The following is a 21,053-nucleotide window of genomic DNA, read 5'->3' on the forward strand; positions in this document are numbered from 1 at the left end:
TGATACAGATGTTGAGGCATTCTTCATGATAAAACAGATCAATTGTACAGGTCCGCGGTCTACCACAGTAAAATATGTTTTTTTGGCAAAATTAGTTTTTTTCAACATAATTCCCTTCAAAGGTGATACATTGATTATAGCGACACTCCAACTTTTCGATACCATTTTTGTAGTACGATTTGTCCTTTACCTCAAAATAGGCCTCAGTTTCGGCGATCACCTCTTTATTCGATGAAAATTTCTTCCCAGCGGGCATTCTTTTGAGATTTGAGAACAGGAAATACGGTGGATGAGGAAGCAATTCGAAGCCCAATTCATGGATCTTTGCCATCATTTTCACTGACTTGTGATACTGTGCATTGTCTTGATGAAGAAGCACATTTTTTTCTTCAAATGCGGCTGTTTTTCGGTGATTTCGCCCTTCAAACGGTCCAATAACGATATGTAATAGTCGCTGTTGACGGTCCTTCCTTTATCAAGGTAGTTAATGAAAATTATTCCATGTGAATCCCAAAATACAGACGCTATAACCTTGCCAGCCGACTGTTGCGTTTTCCAACGCTTTGGAGCGGGTTCATCGTGTGCAGTCGGATGATTGGCTGTCAATTGGACTTCGGAGTGAAATGATGAAGCCATGTTTCATCCATTGTCACAAATCGATGCAGAAACTCGCGATTATTACGCTTGATCATCTTCAAACACTGCTCCAAATCAACTCGTCGTTGTTTTTGGTCAAAAGTGAGCTCGCGCGGCAGCCACTTTGCACAGAGCTTTCTCATACCCAAATATTCGTGAATGATATGATGCACACTTTCAGATGATATCTTTACAGTGTCTGCTATTTCATTCAATTTAAATTTATGGTCATTCAAAATCATTTTGTGGATTTTTTCTGTTTCTGATGTTCTCGTTGGTAACAACCTCTTTTGGGCATCTATTGCGTTCACCGTCTTCGATGCTCATTTCACCACGTCTAAACCTAGCATACTAATCCTTGATGGTTGATTTTCTTGTGGCAGTGTTCGGAAACTCGGCAACAAACCAAGTTTTTGCTTCAACTGTATTTTTTCTCGTCAAAAAACAATATTTTATCAACACGCGAAATTCCTCTTTATCCATTTTTTGGATAAAAATTGTATTACTCAAAATGCTATAATTCATAAATTAATGGTCCGATAGGTGTCAAATTTATACACACATCTCTTGAGGGTTGAGGCTAACTAAAAAACACACGGATTTAATTCTAGTAGCGTCCTCTATGTGTCAGGCAGTCATAAACATTATTATAACATTGTATAAAAACCACCGCCATGATCGGTAAATTAAAGTAAAATATCGTGCTTATTCTCTATATTTAGCTCCCTTTGACTTTTGGATTTCCTTAGGATTTTCCTGAACCTTGGACTTATGGATGGGATCCTTAAATCGGACGATCGTTGGAAAAGGGTACTTCAAGTTGAGAAAAATTATATTAACAAATAAAGTAGTAATATTTTACAACAATTAATAATTCCCCGTTACGTGAACGTATTAAAAACTCTAGTATATACAACATACATTTCTATATATATGAAAATATATGCAACTTTATGTCGCGATATATTTCTATTAAGAGACCGTCAATGTCATTTCATTTTATTTTGCGATTGTACAGGTGATGTTGATGTATATCAACCGTATCATATCATTATGTCACTTTAATCTGACTTATTAATATATCGTTTTATGCAATACATTTTTATTCAGAAGATTATATATAAAAGTTGTATTATACATTAAGAAAATATGCTTGTATTTATTAAAAAAAATAATAATAAAAACTTACCACTCTCGGCGTGACGAACTGGTGAAATATTCGACCTGTACCGGGAATATGACATTCTGGCTTCAAATGAAATTGGCAAACACTGTAATAAATGATACAACCTTTAACTAAATGTCAACAGAACTAGGGCGTATATCATAACTAAAAAACACACCAACAAAACAATTTGATTTCGATTGAAAATTTTTCCAAGCGCAAGTTCTTTATATTTCACTAGTGATATTCGTTTTATACGCGATTTCAATTGTTTTTACTGATATTTTATGTTAGCAGAACGCCTCAAGCACAATATATTCATTATAGTCGTGTGTATATTAGACTCCGCCGCTTAAATGTATGATTAGATAAAACGCTATTTATTGTACACTCTGTGCGTATATATATGTCATGTTTTTATCCCTCCGTCTCAGATAAACGTTGCCGAAGAACCATATGTAAAGTACATTTATCAAAATATTCAGTAATATTTACATATTAATTATTGCAGTAATAAAAAATTATTCAAGCAACTATTAATAATTTTTGTGCACCTATCCAACAGAAATGTGTAAAATAGTTTCATATATTAGCATCTTCAATAAATTCTTTTTTTTACATGATTTTCATTTTTTCCATTTAAATAAAATCATAAAACATTCTTAAGTATTGTTTATTTCTAACCTCTACACTTTACCAGTTTTCTGGTAGATAGACTATGTTTGTGTTTAAGTATATCCATAGAAATGGATATGAAATTTAATTAAAAATTTATTAATTTAAATATATATCATTCCTAATCAAATAAGATAAAATATATTTTTATATCTAAAAACAAACTCAATAATGAACAAAGCCGGCTTGGTTAGCGCAGCGGTAAAGGCGACTGGACGGTCCTCTTGCTGTTACGATAATCGCGGGTTCGAATCCGGCCGAGACTTGGTCGTAAATTTATGTTTATGTTTAACATTTATGATTGTCCTTAGGCGAGAGTGCAAAATCCGACAAAGGGAATGATCCCAGTCACGCCGGTAATCAGGCTGGATAAGACCGGAGGACTTCCAGGATCATCTCCAAGTTGATCACTCGCTAGTCGGTAATCTTAATACAGAGGACCCTGGTTCAGAGCCTACGTTAAACAGTAGGTCCAGTCCAAATTAACCCTAGTTGGTAAAAAGAAGTCTATAACATTTTTAAAAAATAATGCAAAAATATGTATAGATTAAATAAATATAGGAGCAGAACCTTGAACTGATCAATAGCCAAGGAAATATTGAGAGTAATTACTGATAAATTTATCAAATCATAATTTCATCATTTAATAATCATTTATATTATCAAAAGTACTTTAGTTAATAAAAGATAAGAATAATGTGTTATGATGAATTCAAAAATATATTCTTCAAAAAAACAAATATATAAACAAGTGTTAATAGCACAATAATAATAAATATAGTAGTAATAATTATAATAATAATAAATACAATAATAATAAAAAGTCTGAAATAAAATCAAGTTTTAGATAAAAATAAGAAGTAACAGTTGCTAGTAGACACCACCCAATTTAATTTAAATACACAATATTCTAAATTGTTTGTTAAGTTTCCTTTGATTATATAATTTGTTAGTTATTTAAATATTAGTAACATATGACTAATACTGTTTAAATATCTTTTAATCTTTTAATGGTAATCGAATTTTGGTGTTAAATTGGAATTATATTATAATATAGTTAATATTTATAAAATATTTTCGTAATATATATCGGAATTGAACAATTATATAAAAATTATAGTTGAATTGGAATTAGTTAGTTAGGAAAATTTAATGTGATGTTGCAGTGAATATTGTAAATAATTAATTTGTATTTTTAAATGATTGTAGCTTGTACCAAATAGCGTCAATAGTTCAAGCACATTATTGATTATGGCTCAAATACGTTATATTTTTTGTAAATTATGAAAGTATCACTGATCTCTGATATATCCCCTTAAAATAATCTAATGGAGTTAAATCACAGCTGAATGATGGCCAACAAACGACTAGCAACATAGCTATTAAACTTAATACTAGTGTTAGGAACTATCGAGTGAAATCGACTATCGACTGTTTAGTAATTGACTACTTTTTACTATGGACTGTTTCAGTCGCTGTTTTTGCTTAGTCTGTTTTAACTACTTTTTACTAGTCACTGTTTCAATCGACGGTTTTCAGTCGCTATTATCGTCCGACTGATTTTGTCACTATTTACTATCGATAGTAAATTTATAACATAAAATATACCCTTTGTTCCATAGCAATCTACAAAATTAGTGTTATAGAATGATAATATTTTACTAATAATTCATACCTTATACACTTATTTTTGTATTATCTCTCCATAACTTTGCCTATGAACTAATTATATTACCTCAAGAAAATGTAAATACAAAATTAACCTAAACGTGACTTCTAACCACAACTGTGGCAAACAACAAGGCGTATATAGAACAGGACGCGTAGTTGTGAAAACACTCAGGCTAGATTAGAACAAGTGGGCATGTGCAGTTCTAGCCAATCGAAACTTGTAGGTTATTTACTATCGTCGCACCTAGTCAGCTTAAGCCGAAAGCTCAGATCTGTACCCACCATCCTAATGGTAATGGCTTGGCTCCCATTATGCAGATATGAAATGATTTGTTAAACTCATTTGAGATCCGAGAACTTTTAAAAACAGACATGGTGTTCATTATGATATTACGAATTCCTTAAGCAATTTGATGTTCGCGGATGATAGCAGCATATTCGCTGATACAGACGTTGAAGCTTCTAGCATTCTGCATGATATAATTCGCACGCCTTATTGCTTATTAACGAAAAAAGGCCAATAAATATAAATTAGATTGCCAAATAATTGAGAATTAACGAAGAAAAGCCCAAAGTATTGATAATAATTTAATTAAGTATGCAATAACACAGATTATTTGTTTGATTACAAATATCTAAGATATATTATTAGATAATTATTAATATTAAATTAAGATATATTATAGATATACATTATTACTCCCAAATATCTCATCCTGCATAATAATTACAGTAAGTTTGCTACACATATTAAGTGTGTTTATTTTAAATTCATGTAATTTATGGAAATAAATATCGACCTCCATAAACAAATAAGTACCAAAATAAGAACAATTATTTGAAAAGAAACAATAGAACAAAATGAATCACCGATATAGAAAAATATGGTCAGAAATCGGGGCATCAGGTCTTTATTGGCTACCTACACGCACACATTCACAGTTATTAAGTGGGTCAATGTTTAATTATTGTAGTGGTTTCAAAAACATGAAATCAGGCAATATGACCGGAATATAAAGGGTCTAGAATGTTGCACGATATTTTAATTGACTTGAAGCTATTAATATTGAATAATATATGTTGGCTATTTATCTATTTAAATCGTACATTATTTTTCAAGATATTGTCTAGTTTCTAACGTCGCTAGTTTTTAACGAAACGTCTTCGTAAACGTAACTTTAACGTCTTCTTTCCATCATAAATGAAAAATCATACTTTTAATAATATTAATCGATACTTTCATTAGTTACAACACGAAGCATCGAATGAAACAAATTATAAACGAGAACGAACAATGTTTGGTGAATATAAGTATGCATATTTGGAGAAAATTGCACAATTAAAATGAAGGACGACAGAGCTATGTATTTTCTATGTCGAGATCTAATTATCTAATGATCTATCACGGATATTTCTTTTGTTTTGGGAAAACTTTGACTGCGTATCAGAAAACCGCAAGACTACGACTGAAAGATTATGGTTTGACACTTTCTACTTGTTTTTGTAGAAGGGATTTTACTAGGAAGAACCTTATATTAAATTAATAATAATTTTTATTTAATTAAATGTCACAAACTTTCTTAAATTGACACGTGAATTTGGACGGACCACTGGAATCTAGAGTCCAATTACAGACCGAGGTATATGCATTATATGCTCCTTGAAGTTATGGAACACCTTCCTACCGAAGAACAGAGTAGAAAACTTCATATTTCCAGATTTCTTCATATTCAGATTAATTTTCAGTCGTTAGATCAATCAAATAGTTTTGTAATATATAAGTACTCAAATTTCCGGACTGCATATTATGTAATCTATTCTCATTAGGAAAAATATGTTTTCTAGAAAAATGTGAACGGGCTGACTAGATCTTTGGGGAGACTACAGGCCTATGATATACAGTCTATAAAAACTTTGAATAGATTATAGTTGATATGTGACGTGAGATAGAGTATAAGCAACAGTATATAATGTAAAATTTTCAAATTAGTTCAATATAAATAAAATATTTTACAGGTTGATGTAAAATAATATAAATTATGTTAGGAAAATGCCAAAGTAAAGGGTAAAAGATTTTTGAACCATATATTTTTTTAGTTTTTACGACTGTTAGCAACACCTGTTATGTGTGATCGTGTCTTCGGTAGTGGAATCCCAAGAATATTCTCAACATTTGGTCTGGCTCAAGCTAAGATTAGAAATCGTTTAGGAATCGAAAAAGCAGACAAATTAGCTTTTCTTTACACCAACTGCAATTAATCATGTATTCTCTATTTTGGTTACAAAGTGTGACACATGTGTGTTATTTTGTATCTTTATTTCTTTCATTTATATCTGTTACAAATTTCTCTAAACGTATAAAGTTTTTTATGATCATATTTTATGGAATTTTGGTTTCCGGATTTAAAATTGAATTCACGATAATTACATTTCCTGATGTTTTATAACAAAATTATATCACATATACGTGAAGAATGTCCCATATATATTTCGCTAATTTACCATTCGCTGTATAGATGATTTTTTATCTATGCAAAGTCGTTATCAAAATTTCGACGCGTTTTGTTGTTTGTATTTCGACGTGTTTTTATCATTCCTAGAATCCAGGACCGGCTTAAATAACTTTCAGCCGGCTTGGTGGCGTAGTGATAAAGGCGACAGGACCGTCCTCCTACTGTTGCAATAATCGAGGGTTCGAATCCTTCTAGGGCATGGTCATAAATGTATGTTTGTGATTGTTTAAAATTTGTAATTGTCCTAGCCAAGAGTGTAAAATCCGACAAGGAAAATGATCCCAGTCACGCCAGTAACCAGGCTGGGTAATACCGGATGTTTTCTGAGATGATTTAGTTTTTTTATTTAATTTAGGAAGTTGGTCACTCTCCAGTCGGTAGGCTTAATGCTGAGGACTGTGGTTCGGAGCCCACGTTAAACTTTAGGTCCAATCTAGATAAACCCCTAGTTGGCAAAAGGAGACTTTAAAATATATTTAAAAAAAAATAACTTTCAAAAATTCAAAATTAAGATGATATTTTTTACGTAAAAATAGAAGTGTTGACTTTATACGAGAGGAATTGATAGATCTTTTAGTTATTATTAGATGCTGAACAACCTTTTCTCTACTTGTAATTCTAATCGGGGAAAATATTTTTATTGAACAAATATTTTTTCGACTATAAGCCAAAAGTTCATTAAACTGATAACACATTAATTGACATTGGCGACAAATAGATACTCATTAGTCATGTGTCAATTTAATTTGAATTTAACGTAGAAAAAAAAAAACTGATATAAAAAATATTGGTATTTTTTATCTAAATATATACTGGATTGTTCAATATTGAACGGAAATGAATCTTCTAAAAAGTTCCAAAAGTCAGGATGTGCGTAGTCTGGCAAATAAGTTGGATGTTGAAACAATTCATACTTTAATTCACATTGCTTTAAGTGAATATAATTTTTTAAAAATCATTTTGTGAATCAAGTATTTTCCGCTTACATTATTAATAGCTCAACATCACACAGTGAACTACCACATGATTAGAAAAGTCAGGCGATATTTTTTATAATTATAATGTTTTTAACGACATATTTCCTTTTTACTTAGTAAAAAATAGTTTTAACTCTTAAAATTGTACCTTTTACAATTGTTGTTAAATAAGTATAAACATGGTAAGTTAAAATTGACTGTCTTAGGCTAGTTTTGTGTTTATATTGTTCTTTTATTAGGTAGCAGAATTATAGTCTAATAAAATAATTTACCGATAGGTAAAATCCAAAGATACGTTTATTATCTTAAATACAGTACAGATATGTTATAAAATTGTCGAAAAATATATGCCGGCAATCACTTGTGGGATGAAAATTGTTGAATAGGTGGGATGAAAATGATGGCAAATGTAATATATTTAAATTGTTATACCATTATTTGCACATAACCGCACAGATATATTCATTACTACTTAATATGAGGGAACTACAATGAACATATTATGAAACAAAAAATATATATCTTGAGTATTATCTAGAAAATTGTTTATTCATTGTGTTTTTTAATCAATTATATTACTTAAGCAAGCAATTTTACAAATATTTATATTTATTATTTTATAGTAATTAGTTAGCATGTATGCTGATCACAAAAGTGTCAGGTATAATTACAAAACTAAATTTAATTTAAAATAATATAATTTATTATAAAGGTATTTTGGTAATCGTTAAAATTTAATCATATGCTACAATCTATGTCTCATAGCAATGTAGACTGTAAGTAGGTTATTATTTAAATGTCTTATAAAATATTTGATACATCATTTTTGTTCTCAAATTTAAGTTTTATAATGCAGAATGTTATGTTACAGCGTTATATTGTTTTTGGTAGACATTTACTGATTCTCTAGAACGAGGTTTCATTGAAAGAATTAAACGTATCATTAACATAACACCATTCTTTAAACCACTCACCATCCACTAATGTTGAATTTCTGTATCGTTTCACAGAAATGGACGCAAAAACTTATTTGTCCGATATCTGAAACAACTGGGTTCACATCACTCTTTAACCTCTTATTTTGACTCAGAATAGCTACGAAACGATGAACAAAATCCTTTTAAACTCGAATTCACTCACGTACTCGAATATGTTGTAGTTTCATTGTTAGTGAATGCAGCATCAATTTTGTACACAGCTTGCTCATGAAAGATGATATATTAAAATGGCGTTTAATGTGCAGTCCTATTGTTATTCCTATTGACGAATAAATGGTGCTTATCGAAATTACTTAAAAATGTTATTGACAACGAAAATAAATGCATGGATAATTTTTAATTATAGAGCATTTTTTTTCATAACATCTTTATTAGATACGCTTAGTACAATCTTAATTATATATTAATTTATTACTACATTTCATTTGTACTTGGATTAATTCACGAGCTAGTGCAAGTACATCAATATGTATTCCTCAATTATAAAATTGTAACTTAAGCTATAATTTACACTAAAGGTATACACTTTATATAAGTTCGTATGGTTTGGTTCGCTTCAATCTTCTGACATCCTGCGCGGTGTCCAGCAACTGTATTGCTTCCAAGTTACTATGCTTTAGTAATCTTCTTTCGTGTTTCAAGGCGATATCTTGGAAAACTTTGCAAATCCATTTGATTTCCAGGTCATTGTACAGATTTTCGTTGGTTACGTAGCGGTAGGCATTGCTAATCAATCGAAGAACCTTGTTTTGACAGCGTTCGATGGCTAGTTAATTTGAAGTTTTAGTGCAACCCCATATTTGCACCCCATAAGTCCAAAGTGGATTTATAATTATCTTATAAATCAACCTCTTTGATTTTAGATCAAGTTGAGAGTGTATTCCAACTAACCAGTATAGTTGTTTTATTTTGGTTCTAATGTGTTTTGCTTTTTGTCTAACATGATGTTTCTAATTTAATCTACCGTCAAGATGGATTCCGAGGTATTTAGCTGATTGTGCTTGAGGAATCGGACATCCATTGAGTGATATAATTAAGTTTTTATTATTTCGCCGCAATGCAAAATTAACATGAACAGATTTGGAGCTATTAAGCTGAATTTTCCAATATTTTGTTCATTGGTAGATTTTGTTGTTTGTTTTGTTTTCTACTGCCCTAGGCAGAGATATGTCGCTTGCTATATGTCGATTGTGTCGTCAGCAAAGGTTCCCAGTAGTGTTTCTTTTGTTATTGCGATGTCATCAGTGTAGAGCAGATACAGGAGAGGTCCCAAGACGCTACCTTGTGGAACTCCAGCCGAAATAGTTTTAAATGTCGGGAACGCCATTTTGTGCGAGACTCTAAAATTTTCTTCCGAAAAGATATGACACCAACAATTAACAATAGTTACGCGGTAACAAACCTCTTACAGATTAATCCCAAATGCCAAACCTGAACAAAAGCTTGTGAGACATCCAGGAATATTGCAGGGTAGTATTTCTTTTCCTCAAACGCTCTTTCAATAGCCGCAGTTACTCTGTGCACTTGATCGATTGTTGGTGATTTCGAAAACCAAACTGGACATATGGTATTATTACAAAAATTTTAATACGTTTAAATATTAGTTTTTCAAATAGTTTTGATATTGCATTTAACAGCGATATAGGCCTGTAAAATTCGACATGTTTTGCAGTTTTGTCAGGTTTTTTGAGCGTAATTATTTGTGCCACCTTAAAGCATTCCGGAACATGCTTCAGTCTTAAACAGGCACTAAATATATATGTCAGTGGCAACTTCCAATGGAGAAATAAAATTTAGATCTACATCGGGTTGATAAGCAGGAGATGTATCCATGGTAGATTCTATATCCTTCGGTTGAAATATGTTAGCTAAGTATTGTGCGAACTGAGTATTGAACGAAATCAGCTTTTTCCGTTGCGTCGAACATATTCATTTCGATCATTTGTAATTGGCGATACTCAAATAACTGGTGTTTTAAATCTTCGAGTTGCTTTCGATAGCGAATAATCTTTGTCTGCTTCTGGCCTTAATTCACTTAAATATTTTTAAAAGCAATTCTGTTTATATTCTTTGATCTTTTGATTCGTCTGATTACGAATTCTATTAAAAGTAGTTCTGTCTGCAGCATTTCTGGTTCTGTGCCATACTCTTCTAGCTTTTCGACTTTCTTTTATCATTTCTCTAATTTCGAGGGGGTAAATTACTTCATATTCTGATTTCTCTTTTGCTATCGGGGTAGCATAGAGCGGTAATAATAAGTAATAACACGTTAGACAAAAATCAAACCAGTGCAGATCAGAATCAAAACCAACGAGCTGTACTGGTCATTCGGAAGACACTCCCAACATAACCTAAAATTAAAGAGATAGTTAGTCAGTCATTTATGGAGTTACAGTGTACATATATCCAAAGCTAAGCAACCACTGCAATAAATCATCAAACCAACTAATCCAAATCCAACGCTGCCCAAACAAAATTCTTCAATTAATTACTAATGTTTATCGCTACGTAACCAATGAAGAACTGAACGATGTCCTCGAAATCAAATGGATTTATGAACTTATCCAAGATTTTGCCTTCAAACCGAACCATACCACATGAACTTGTATAGTATATAAGTGTTTACTATTAACTTTAGCTTAAGTAGATTAGTTTTATTTTAATTTGGGAAATACATACTGATGTATTACTCCCGCACTTGATTTGCTTAAGTAAGAACAATAGTAATAAAATAATTTTATAAATTAAGAATTTTACTACTAATATAATAATGAATTCAGTATTATAACTAAAAAGATTGCTTGAATGTTCTTTCAACTTTAAAATAACATTAAAAAATCAGGCACAATTTAAACACATTTAAAATTACCACACGTTAAGGTCGCAAAAATGTATTTCAAATTCTGTATTGCTATTTATTTACATCACATTTGAAGTCGTAAATGTGGACCATTTGTTAGCGCCAACGAATGATATTTACAAGGAAAAAGCATTAAGTTTAACGATTTTTTCGATAATTAAATGTCCACAGGAATAGTTTACAGAGGGTTTCACAATATTTATATGAAGTAAAACTGTTATTAGGTCGGTGACGTTATTTGGGACAGTGATAAAAAAATCAGCTTCAGTCTTGTAATACATTTTGAGTATTTCATTCATTATATCGTATTTACGATGTATTGTAATGTGGTTATATTGCAAAAAGTCCATTCATTATACATTTGATGTCTTCAGAATCTGGAATATCATTAACTTTTATTATTATTAAAGGTTACATCAGCTAGAAAAGCTCATCATTAAAACAGTTGAGATTATTTTCTTCGTCAAATATAGAACCTTTACATCGTTTACATCGTTTTTTCCATTATCAAGGCAATCAATATGAATATGCCACGTGTTAGCTTTCTTTGATGCACAGATCTTTAGTTTTTGACGTTCTGGGATGAATAAATATTTCGCCGCCAGCTTCGTTGGCGCAGTGGTTAATGCGACCGGACGGTCCTCCTACTGTTGCGTTAGTCGGGGGTTGGAATACTGCTGGGGCATGGATGTACTTTATGTTTGTGATTGTAATTGTAAATGTCTTTACAGGTAACAGTGGAATCTGACATATGACAAGAAATGACCATCCCAGTCGCGCCAGTAATCAAGCTGGGTAAGACTGGATGTCTTCTGAGACGGACTCTAAGTTGGTCAGTGGTCAGTCGATAGGTTTAATGAACAGATAAACCCTCGTTGTTAAAAAAGGGGACTTTAAAATAGTTTTAAAAAAAATGTTCCTTTCCAGTTATTCATTAAGTATTCAGTATCATTAATTTTAGGTGTTCACAGTCTCAATAATATCACACACTTTCATTCCCAATTAGTTTATAATTACATTATAAATATTTTCCATAATTTCTGAAGTGAAAATATAATTAGTATAAACTTGAAAAGTTACCATCTTGATCCCATAAAAATGTCTCTGTGACTACGTCTCAGTTTAGCAGTTCTATAGTATATGCTGAATAATGATAATGATCCTTATGTACTTAGTCGAACTTTTTACCCGTTTACTCTACGTTTTAATATTATTTGACACAACTTTCTCATTGTTGGTAAATCACAAAAGCTGTTCTATTTAAATTATATAGTTATAATGAATGATAAAGTTTTATTTTGATTTGTAAAGACTGGAGCAATAACAATTCTATTAACTTACACTGTTACATCATATTATATTGGTGTCATATTTGTGCAAACTGTTCCAAAGGATAATATATCCCACAGTTAATGTTAATTTAAAAAGATGAAATCTGATTCACAGCAACAATGCTGCTATAAAACACATTTCATTACTTATGTTACGTTACATAAAAAAATATACTTTATTCCAATAAAAATATCTTACAAATTCGACATTTTCAATATCAGGTTGGGATAAAAGTAATTTAGGATTTTTTTAATGATTTTAAAAGCGAATCTATTCATTCAAATCAATAATATATGCGCTATTTTAATAACAAAATGAACCAAGCTATTTTCATAAGCTTTTCAACAGTAATAGTTTCGCGGTGTCTACCTTATAGCTTGGAAAATGACCTTCTGGAGTGTTCATTTTCAAAGAGCAATAACTTGTGACTGCGTAAATGAATGACACTACCTTTACATCTAAAATATTCTATAAACTGTTTTGTTACCTTTCAAATGTGCTGTATTATGTATGTGCTTTATTAAATAAGTATTACTAAAGATAGTATTACTACTGTATATATTTTATATTAGAGATATATTTGTTGAGTTTAAAATGTAATTTCAGAAAGATACAATTCAATAGGTTATTCATTGTATGTTTTAATATAAACACATAACAGCTGATGATTGTATAAGATTTGTTGAACTAAATATTTTATTACACAACCATACAGTAAAAAACATATTTTTACACTAAAAAATAAATTATACAATTTATACAACATAACATTTTGAAATGAATTTGATAATACATAATAATATAATCCAACACGAATGAAATAACTTCATATGTAACACGAAACAACATTCGCAACGTATAGCATTAATATAATTCATTTAAGCCATATTTGGTTATACTTGTTCTTAAATATTATAATTAGATTCTTGACTGACATGATTATTTAAGAAAATGACTAACGATTAAAAAACTGCAATATAAAAAAATGTTTATATAACACATGGGTTAAAAGGGATCTAATCTAACTAATAAAACAAAAATCGTTTTTTGACTATATACCAATTAAATCAATGGTTCTTTTGTTTTCGTCTTCTTTTTTTTTTGAGAGTTATCTTCTTACTTTATGTGGTTTATTTAATACCCTTTTGTTTCAATAAGAATTTTTTCTGAGCTTAAAAATAGTTAATCATTGTTATGAATCATTAAGACGTTATTTTTGTTATAAGCAAAGGTTTTCCATATTAATTTTTTTTGATGAGATCTTTATTAGATACGCTTAGTACAATCTTAATTATAAATTAATTTATTACCACATTTCGTTTGTACTTGGATGAATTTACAAACAAGACGAGTGCGAGATAAATACATCAATATGTATTCCTCAATTATAAAATTATAATAACTTAAGCTATAGTTTACACTAAAGGTATACACTTTATTATATAAGTTCGTATGGTTTTGTTCGCTTCAATCTCCTGACATCTTGCGCCCTGTCCAGCAGCTGTGTTGCTTCCACGTTAGTATGATTTAGTAACCTTCTTTCGTGTTTCAATGTGAAATCTTGGATAACTTTGCAAATCCATTTGATTTCCAGGTCATCGTGCAGTTCTTAGTTGGTAGCGTAGCGATAGACATTGGTGATCAATCAAAGAATCTTGTTTTGAAAGCGTTGGATGTCTAGTTGATTTGAATTTTTAGTGCAACCCCATATTTGCACACCATAGGTCCAAATTGGCTTTAAGATTATCTTATATATCAACCTCTTTGATTTTAGATCAAGTTAAAATTATCTTCCGACTAACCAGTATAGTTGTTTTATTTTGGTTCTAATGTGTTTTGCTTTTTGTCTAACGTGATGTTTCCAATTTAATTTACCGTCAAAATGGATTCCGAGGTATTTAGCTGATTCTGCTTGAGGAATCGGGCAGCCATTGAGTGATATAATTAAGTATTATTTCGCCGCAATTCAAAATTAACATGAACAGATTTGGAGCTATTAAGTTGTATTTTCCAATATTTCGTCCATTTGTAGATTTTGTTGACTGCCACTTATACTTTTTCTACTGCCCTGGGCAGAGATATGTCGTTTACCATAATAATTGTGTCATCAGTAAAGGTTCCAAGTAGTGTTTCGTTTGTTTGTTGGGGTGTCAACATTGTAAAACAGATACAGGAGAGGTCCCAAGACGCTACCTTGTGGAATTGCAACAGAAATACTTTTAAATGTCGAGAACGCCATTTCGTGCGAGATTCTAAATTTTCTTCTGATTGAACATATGACTCCAGCAATTGACAATAGTTACGCGGTAACAATTTGCCCATCTTACAGAATAATCCCAAATGCTAAGCCCGATCAAAAGCTTGTAAGACATACAGGAATATTGCAGTATTTCCTTTTCCTCAAACGCTTTTTCAATAGCCGCAGTTACCCTGTGCACTTGATCGATTATTGAGTGGTGATTTCGAAAACCAAACTGGAAATCTGGTATTATTATAAAATTTTTAACACGTTTAAATATTAGTTTCTCAAATAGTTTTGATATAGCAGGTAGCAGCGAAATAGGCCTGTAACATTCGACTTGTTCCGCAGGTTTGTCAGGTTTTTAAATATATATTTCAACATGATGATTGCTTTTCGTGACAGTTCTTCCAATAATACAGGTGAAATGTCATCTATACCAGGTGCCTTTTCAGGATTGATATTATCAATTTCAGTGGCAACTTCCAATGAAGAAATTAGATTTAGATCTACATCGGGTTGATAAACAGGAGATGTATCCATGGTAGATTCTATATTATTAGGTTGAAATATATTAAAAATATCATGTAAAATACGATCATTACGTCAATAAACCTGAATTAGCTAAATACTTCAATTCTTAACCATAACACAATCTGTTAAACACCCTAACCTATAAAATTAAGAGTTTCCTAATTAGTATTATTGACTTATTCACCGTATATAGACGCTAATCATGGAACGCTCACAATTGTATTTTAGATATTGACTACTATTGTTGTTTGATTTGAAGAAACCACGTTGTGTATATATTGGAGTCAGCAAGGTGTAGTGTATTACGACTTCTTAAAACCGAATGAATATGTTGTAGAGATCTACCGACTTCAATTGAAGAAACTTAATGACGTATTGTAGCAAAAAGACTTGCAATGGTGAGTAACATAGATAGTGAGAGTTGTTATGCATGCTCTGCTATGTAGACGCCAAAGGTTTTCCTGTTTTATTATCAACTCGTTTTACAACAATTGTTTTACCCTCAACTGAAAATGGTCAGAATACCACGACTAACAATTAAACGATATTACCGAAAAAATTGATTAGAATTTTTCTAACCAAGTCATATTGTTGCCTGACAATGCTCAATCTTACGTCGCTGACGGGACTCTTGAAGATCCTTTTGAGCTTGGAAAAAGACATTTTGAATGTTTGAGTCATCTGTTATTTGTTTGTTTTATTGCGGCACACCTTAATGGATAAACATTTCAACACGCGGAATGGTACGTAAATTCGTTGACTTTATCGTTTCCAAGTCCGCAAGATTAATTCGATACAAGATTTAAACTTACTTACTGTTATTAAATTTACAAATAACTACATTTGTTTAACAAATCTTAGCCAAGATTGCTTAAAGAACTTTGTTGGATCTATTAGAGGTCATGGAGGTAGAAACAGCATCCTTCACTTAGTATGTTCGAGAAATCTTTAAAAGGGCACATCATCACTTCAATTTTTTCACATCACTGTCCCCGAGAAAATTGTGAAGAAGATGAACCTGTTAGATAACTAAAATCTAAATATCTTTAAAAAACATACATTTTTAGTGTTTCAACTGTCCAATCCATAATATTTTCAAGAGCAAATTTTAAAAGTTATTATGAGGTGTGATTGTATTTTTGGTTTAATGAAGTTAATGCAATATCAACAGGGAAGGATTTAAAGTTTACCTTCAATATATCAAGATAAGTTAGAACTCTAATAGATCTCATAAAATTGATGGCACTAAACGAATATGGGAAGGCGTTACAAAAGAATTATAGATATTTTAATTTTGCCTAGAATAGAGTTCATAATTGTTTTTTTTTTGCTTTTTGTTTATATATATTTATATTATTTACACTTATGTATATTTGTATAGGATTTTATTTTAATAAATTAATTTTAAAAATTATATTTGATTTTCATTTAAATACTATTGGCCAATAAATGTGATGTCACAAAGTAATCAGGCAACATCAGGTAATCAAAGCAAAGTATTTTCCTTATAAATTTCTACATAACTATTTTAAACTAACCAATCAAATTCACGTTGTCAGTGCCGCCAATGATTGAACTAAGTAAAACTTTGCCTACTATACATAATATATAAAACTACACTCTTACCATTGGAGTTGCACACCCCTGATTGGTTTTGTTGGCCGATATTTTTCGATTTCTTTTTTTGTAGATAAATTAAAGATATTTGTTAAATATTTTTAAAAACCTTTTAGTTATTTTTAATAAACCTTTAAGATTGGTGTTTTATTAAAATTATTCCTATTTTTTAAAATGTTAGAATATCGATATTTTTTGGGTCGATGTATCAATATTTTAATTTTTTCTTAAAAATGTCGATGAATATTTTGTAAAATATCGATATTTTTCCTGGTTGATGAAAAAAAAATCGATATGTTTTTCTCCCACATATCGATATTTAAAAAAAAAACGATTTTCTCGGCGACCGACATCCTTAATCTGTAGAACATTTTTTTTTGTCAAATAGTATATCCAACTATATATGAACGTATATATGATTATGCACAGAAAATTTCTATTACATTAAAGCCGCTGTGTTAAACATTATGGATGCAAAATATATGTACTCGAAAGAGTTGAGACTGATGTTTGTTATCGTAAATCTGCGTGACTGCTGGTTAAGCGGCAATTCTCTCCAGCAGTAAAATAATCATCCTTGTCGACGTTATTTTGTCATAAATGAAATTATCGTAATTACTGCATATTTGTATAAAACATAAACCTGACTATTTTAATACAGTTTCGACCAATACATTAACTTAAAAGAGCCTGTCAAATATTTAAATAGAACTAATTTGAAAAGAAATAAATCAGAAACGGGTCTAAATATAAAAATGTCGACTTGAAAGAATCCGAACCAGTATTAAAATACGGATTTTTCCGTGGTCTTTTCACAAGAATAGGTTTGAGTTTTTCACACACTTTGTACCATGTGTCATTCAACCACGGCTATTTTTAATCCATCTAATGAGCGGTATGATCATTTTTTTTCGTTATAACTTTGTCTCAGTTGCAGATCTAAATTAAGGCTGTCGAAGAATAACTACAGGAAATTAAAATATATAAATAGACGACTCTTGGAAACTGAAGAAAAAAAAACATTCGTTTTAGTTAAGATATTTAAAATAATTCTGATTTGATTGATTCATTACCCGCATATATCATAGGGGTAGTAGCAAGCAGTAACTACGGTGAGGGTATCTACTAATCTGAAAATTAATGATATATCTCTCATATTATATAAATATTTGTTTTCAGTTTACAGACAAGTCGGGTACACTCCGAAGCATAAATAGAACAAAATCTCGCGAGATTGAGTGATAGTTTTCATGCAAATTAGAAGACATTCTTACTATCAGAAAGGCTGGTTAATTTGATGAAAGAATATATTCAAGCGTTGAATAAATGGTATGACAGTATTGTTATATTTGGAATATCGTTTTACTAATACAGATAAATTAGAACTGCTGAAAGACAACAAACGAAACTTTATAATGCATAATATGAGTATTGTATAGAAAGAAATTAAGAATGCAATCAAACTATAGCAGCAGACGTTGAGAACAAAGACGAACTGTCCTTTTCAGTGATTGACGATTTAAATTCAGATGATGCTGCTGTAAAAGTCAATACAATGCTTTAAGAATAATTAAAATAGTCTCTAAAGGTGTACAAATATTATTTCTGTCTGTAAAAGGATCCCCAAGAGTGTGGGAGGACAAGGGGTCGATTTCTACAATAACTTACTCATTTTTTCAAGATGCTTTTAGCTGCTAGAACTGCATATCAATTGAAATAAGGTGTTGTTTGTCAGTAACATCGGACTTGTTTTTAATGAAGCATTTCCAAAATCACCCCTTGTGAGCTACACTTTTATAGAGGTGATATAACCTGCTCAGTTATTAATTTGTATCTTAATAATTAATTAATAAGTTAAAAAATATTTATTTTTCAATTACGGGGTTGTTTTTAAACCAGCTGCAATTCTTCGCAAAATAGATTTTTAGACTGTTTGAATGGTTTATAGCAGAATGCTTGTACCAAAACTTCCGCCAATTGCTTCAGTGATCTTGAAATGCCTTCCTCACTATCTCCTGCATAAAACTCCTCATAACGGTTAAATTATTTGAGGAGGCGATTGTGCTAGCCAGGGAAGATGTTCGATGATATTCTGATTCTCCTCAAACCAAGACTGAACCCTTCTGACTAGCTGCATGGACGCATTATGATCTTGGAATATGGCAGTGTTTGGCAACAACATGCTGGTCATAGTAAGAACTTCGTTATTGAGGATGTCGAGATATTTATTCGTAGTAATTCGGCCAATGATATGAATAAGAAGACCAGCTGAATCCCCGCCCAAATCATAACGAAACCTCCTCCATGCTTCACTGTAGGAAGCAGCCATCTGGATGATTCATCGGACCATGCCACACTTTTCCAATCGTCAAGTGTCCAGGTTTTATGATCTTTACACCACTTCTTTGCAACTTAGCGTTGACTTACGTTATAAAAGGTTTCACAGTTGTTTTTGCTGAAACAATATTACTCAAGTGAGTGTTCTTTTTCACTTTTACCATGCTAGTTTCATGTTGTCCCGCAACAATGCGGTTTTAATGGTTGTCGGCCTCTGTTAGCCGATATTTTTCGATATTTTTTCAAAATAAATTAAATAGAACTTTTAATAAACCTTTAATATTGGTACTTATCGATATTTTTTCGGTGGCCAAGGCTCCTACTGATAGTAGGGTTTCACCCACTATTTCTCATCGTCGATGATGTTTTATTATGTTTTGTGTATGTTGCTGACTTGGCATGTAAATTGAGCAATACATTCGCGTCGTACTATTTAGACGGAAGCAGTGTTGCTAATATGCAACAAGATGTACTGCATTGCATGCTATTCATATAATTTTGTTTATATCCTGAATAAATAATAAGTAATTTATCATAAAGAATTTTTTATTTAATGATATTTATAAGTTTTTATCGCGTTTTATTTTTCTGAATACAAACAAAATATTGTTTTTCAAGCATTACTATTGCTATCTCAGCTTCATCTATTGAATGCCCTAGTTTGACAGCCACATTAAGTATTAAAATTAACGCGTAATACTAATCAATAAATATATAAACAAATTACATGTGACAGGTACTTTCTTAAATAGAACAACTTGATTAGGAGAACCTTAGTATCAGAACTCTCGCTTTGAAGATGCTATCTGTAACGATTGCGAAACGTCCCTAATAAATAACGGGCTAATAGTACATAAACACAGATCCAATATAATAAAAACCATTATTTCAGATATAAATAAATTATGAATTTTCGTAATAACAATAAAATTTTTGTCAAATTTTCGATAGACATATAAAGGTAACTGTAACATTCTGTCAATTAATCTTAAACTAAATATAACCATTTATGGAAATGAATTATCTTATTGCTGTTTATATTAAAAATATAAATTATAATGATAAAAGCATAAAAAGTAGAGATGCCGAAAACATATCCATATATATCGATATTTTTTCAAAAGAAATTAAATATAATTTTTAATAAATCTTTAAAATTAGTACTTAATTTTAAATGTTTAGTGAATGTTGATACTTAATTTTAAAGATTAAATAATTGAAGGTCAGAAAATATCGATATTTTTTTCCGATAAAACGATAATTTTCTCGGTAGCCGAGACCCCTAATAAAAAGGCTGCAATCGTATATTGTTATTTCAGATAAATTAGAAACTATAACATTTATGATCACACATAAAATATGTTGTTCAATAAGTTCGCGTTCCATTGCTGTAGTAAATACTCGCAAAACTCATCTTCGATAGCTATTACGCCTTTTAACTCGAAATAATTTTAAGAGGTATGAAAAAAGCCAGGAGTCACGGGATACTGTATCGGGTT

The 21,053-nt window shown here is 30.9% G+C and overlaps 1 protein-coding gene across 3 annotated transcripts in view; it reads right to left on the reverse strand.

Moving 5' to 3' along the window:
• Window positions 1–21,053, reverse strand: part of LOC143197123 (uncharacterized) — an 88,329-nt gene that overhangs the window by 65,167 nt on the left and 2,109 nt on the right. For 2 of the 3 annotated variants that reach the window (XM_076405311.1, XM_076405313.1), the window contains exon 2: window positions 1,826–1,907. In XM_076405311.1, coding sequence (XP_076261426.1) covers window positions 1,826–1,880 — 55 coding nt within the window. In that variant the 5' untranslated portion in view covers window positions 1,881–1,907. Of the gene's footprint in view, window positions 1–1,825; window positions 1,908–1,979; window positions 2,091–21,053 lie in introns of those variants that run through there. The other variant, XM_076405312.1, reaches the window with a different exon arrangement.

Source organism: Rhynchophorus ferrugineus, unplaced genomic scaffold, assembly GCF_030347505.1.
Source record: "Rhynchophorus ferrugineus isolate W39M unplaced genomic scaffold, kcgeb_rfMv2 rfM5, whole genome shotgun sequence".
Classification (NCBI taxonomy): domain Eukaryota; kingdom Metazoa; phylum Arthropoda; class Insecta; order Coleoptera; family Curculionidae; genus Rhynchophorus; species Rhynchophorus ferrugineus.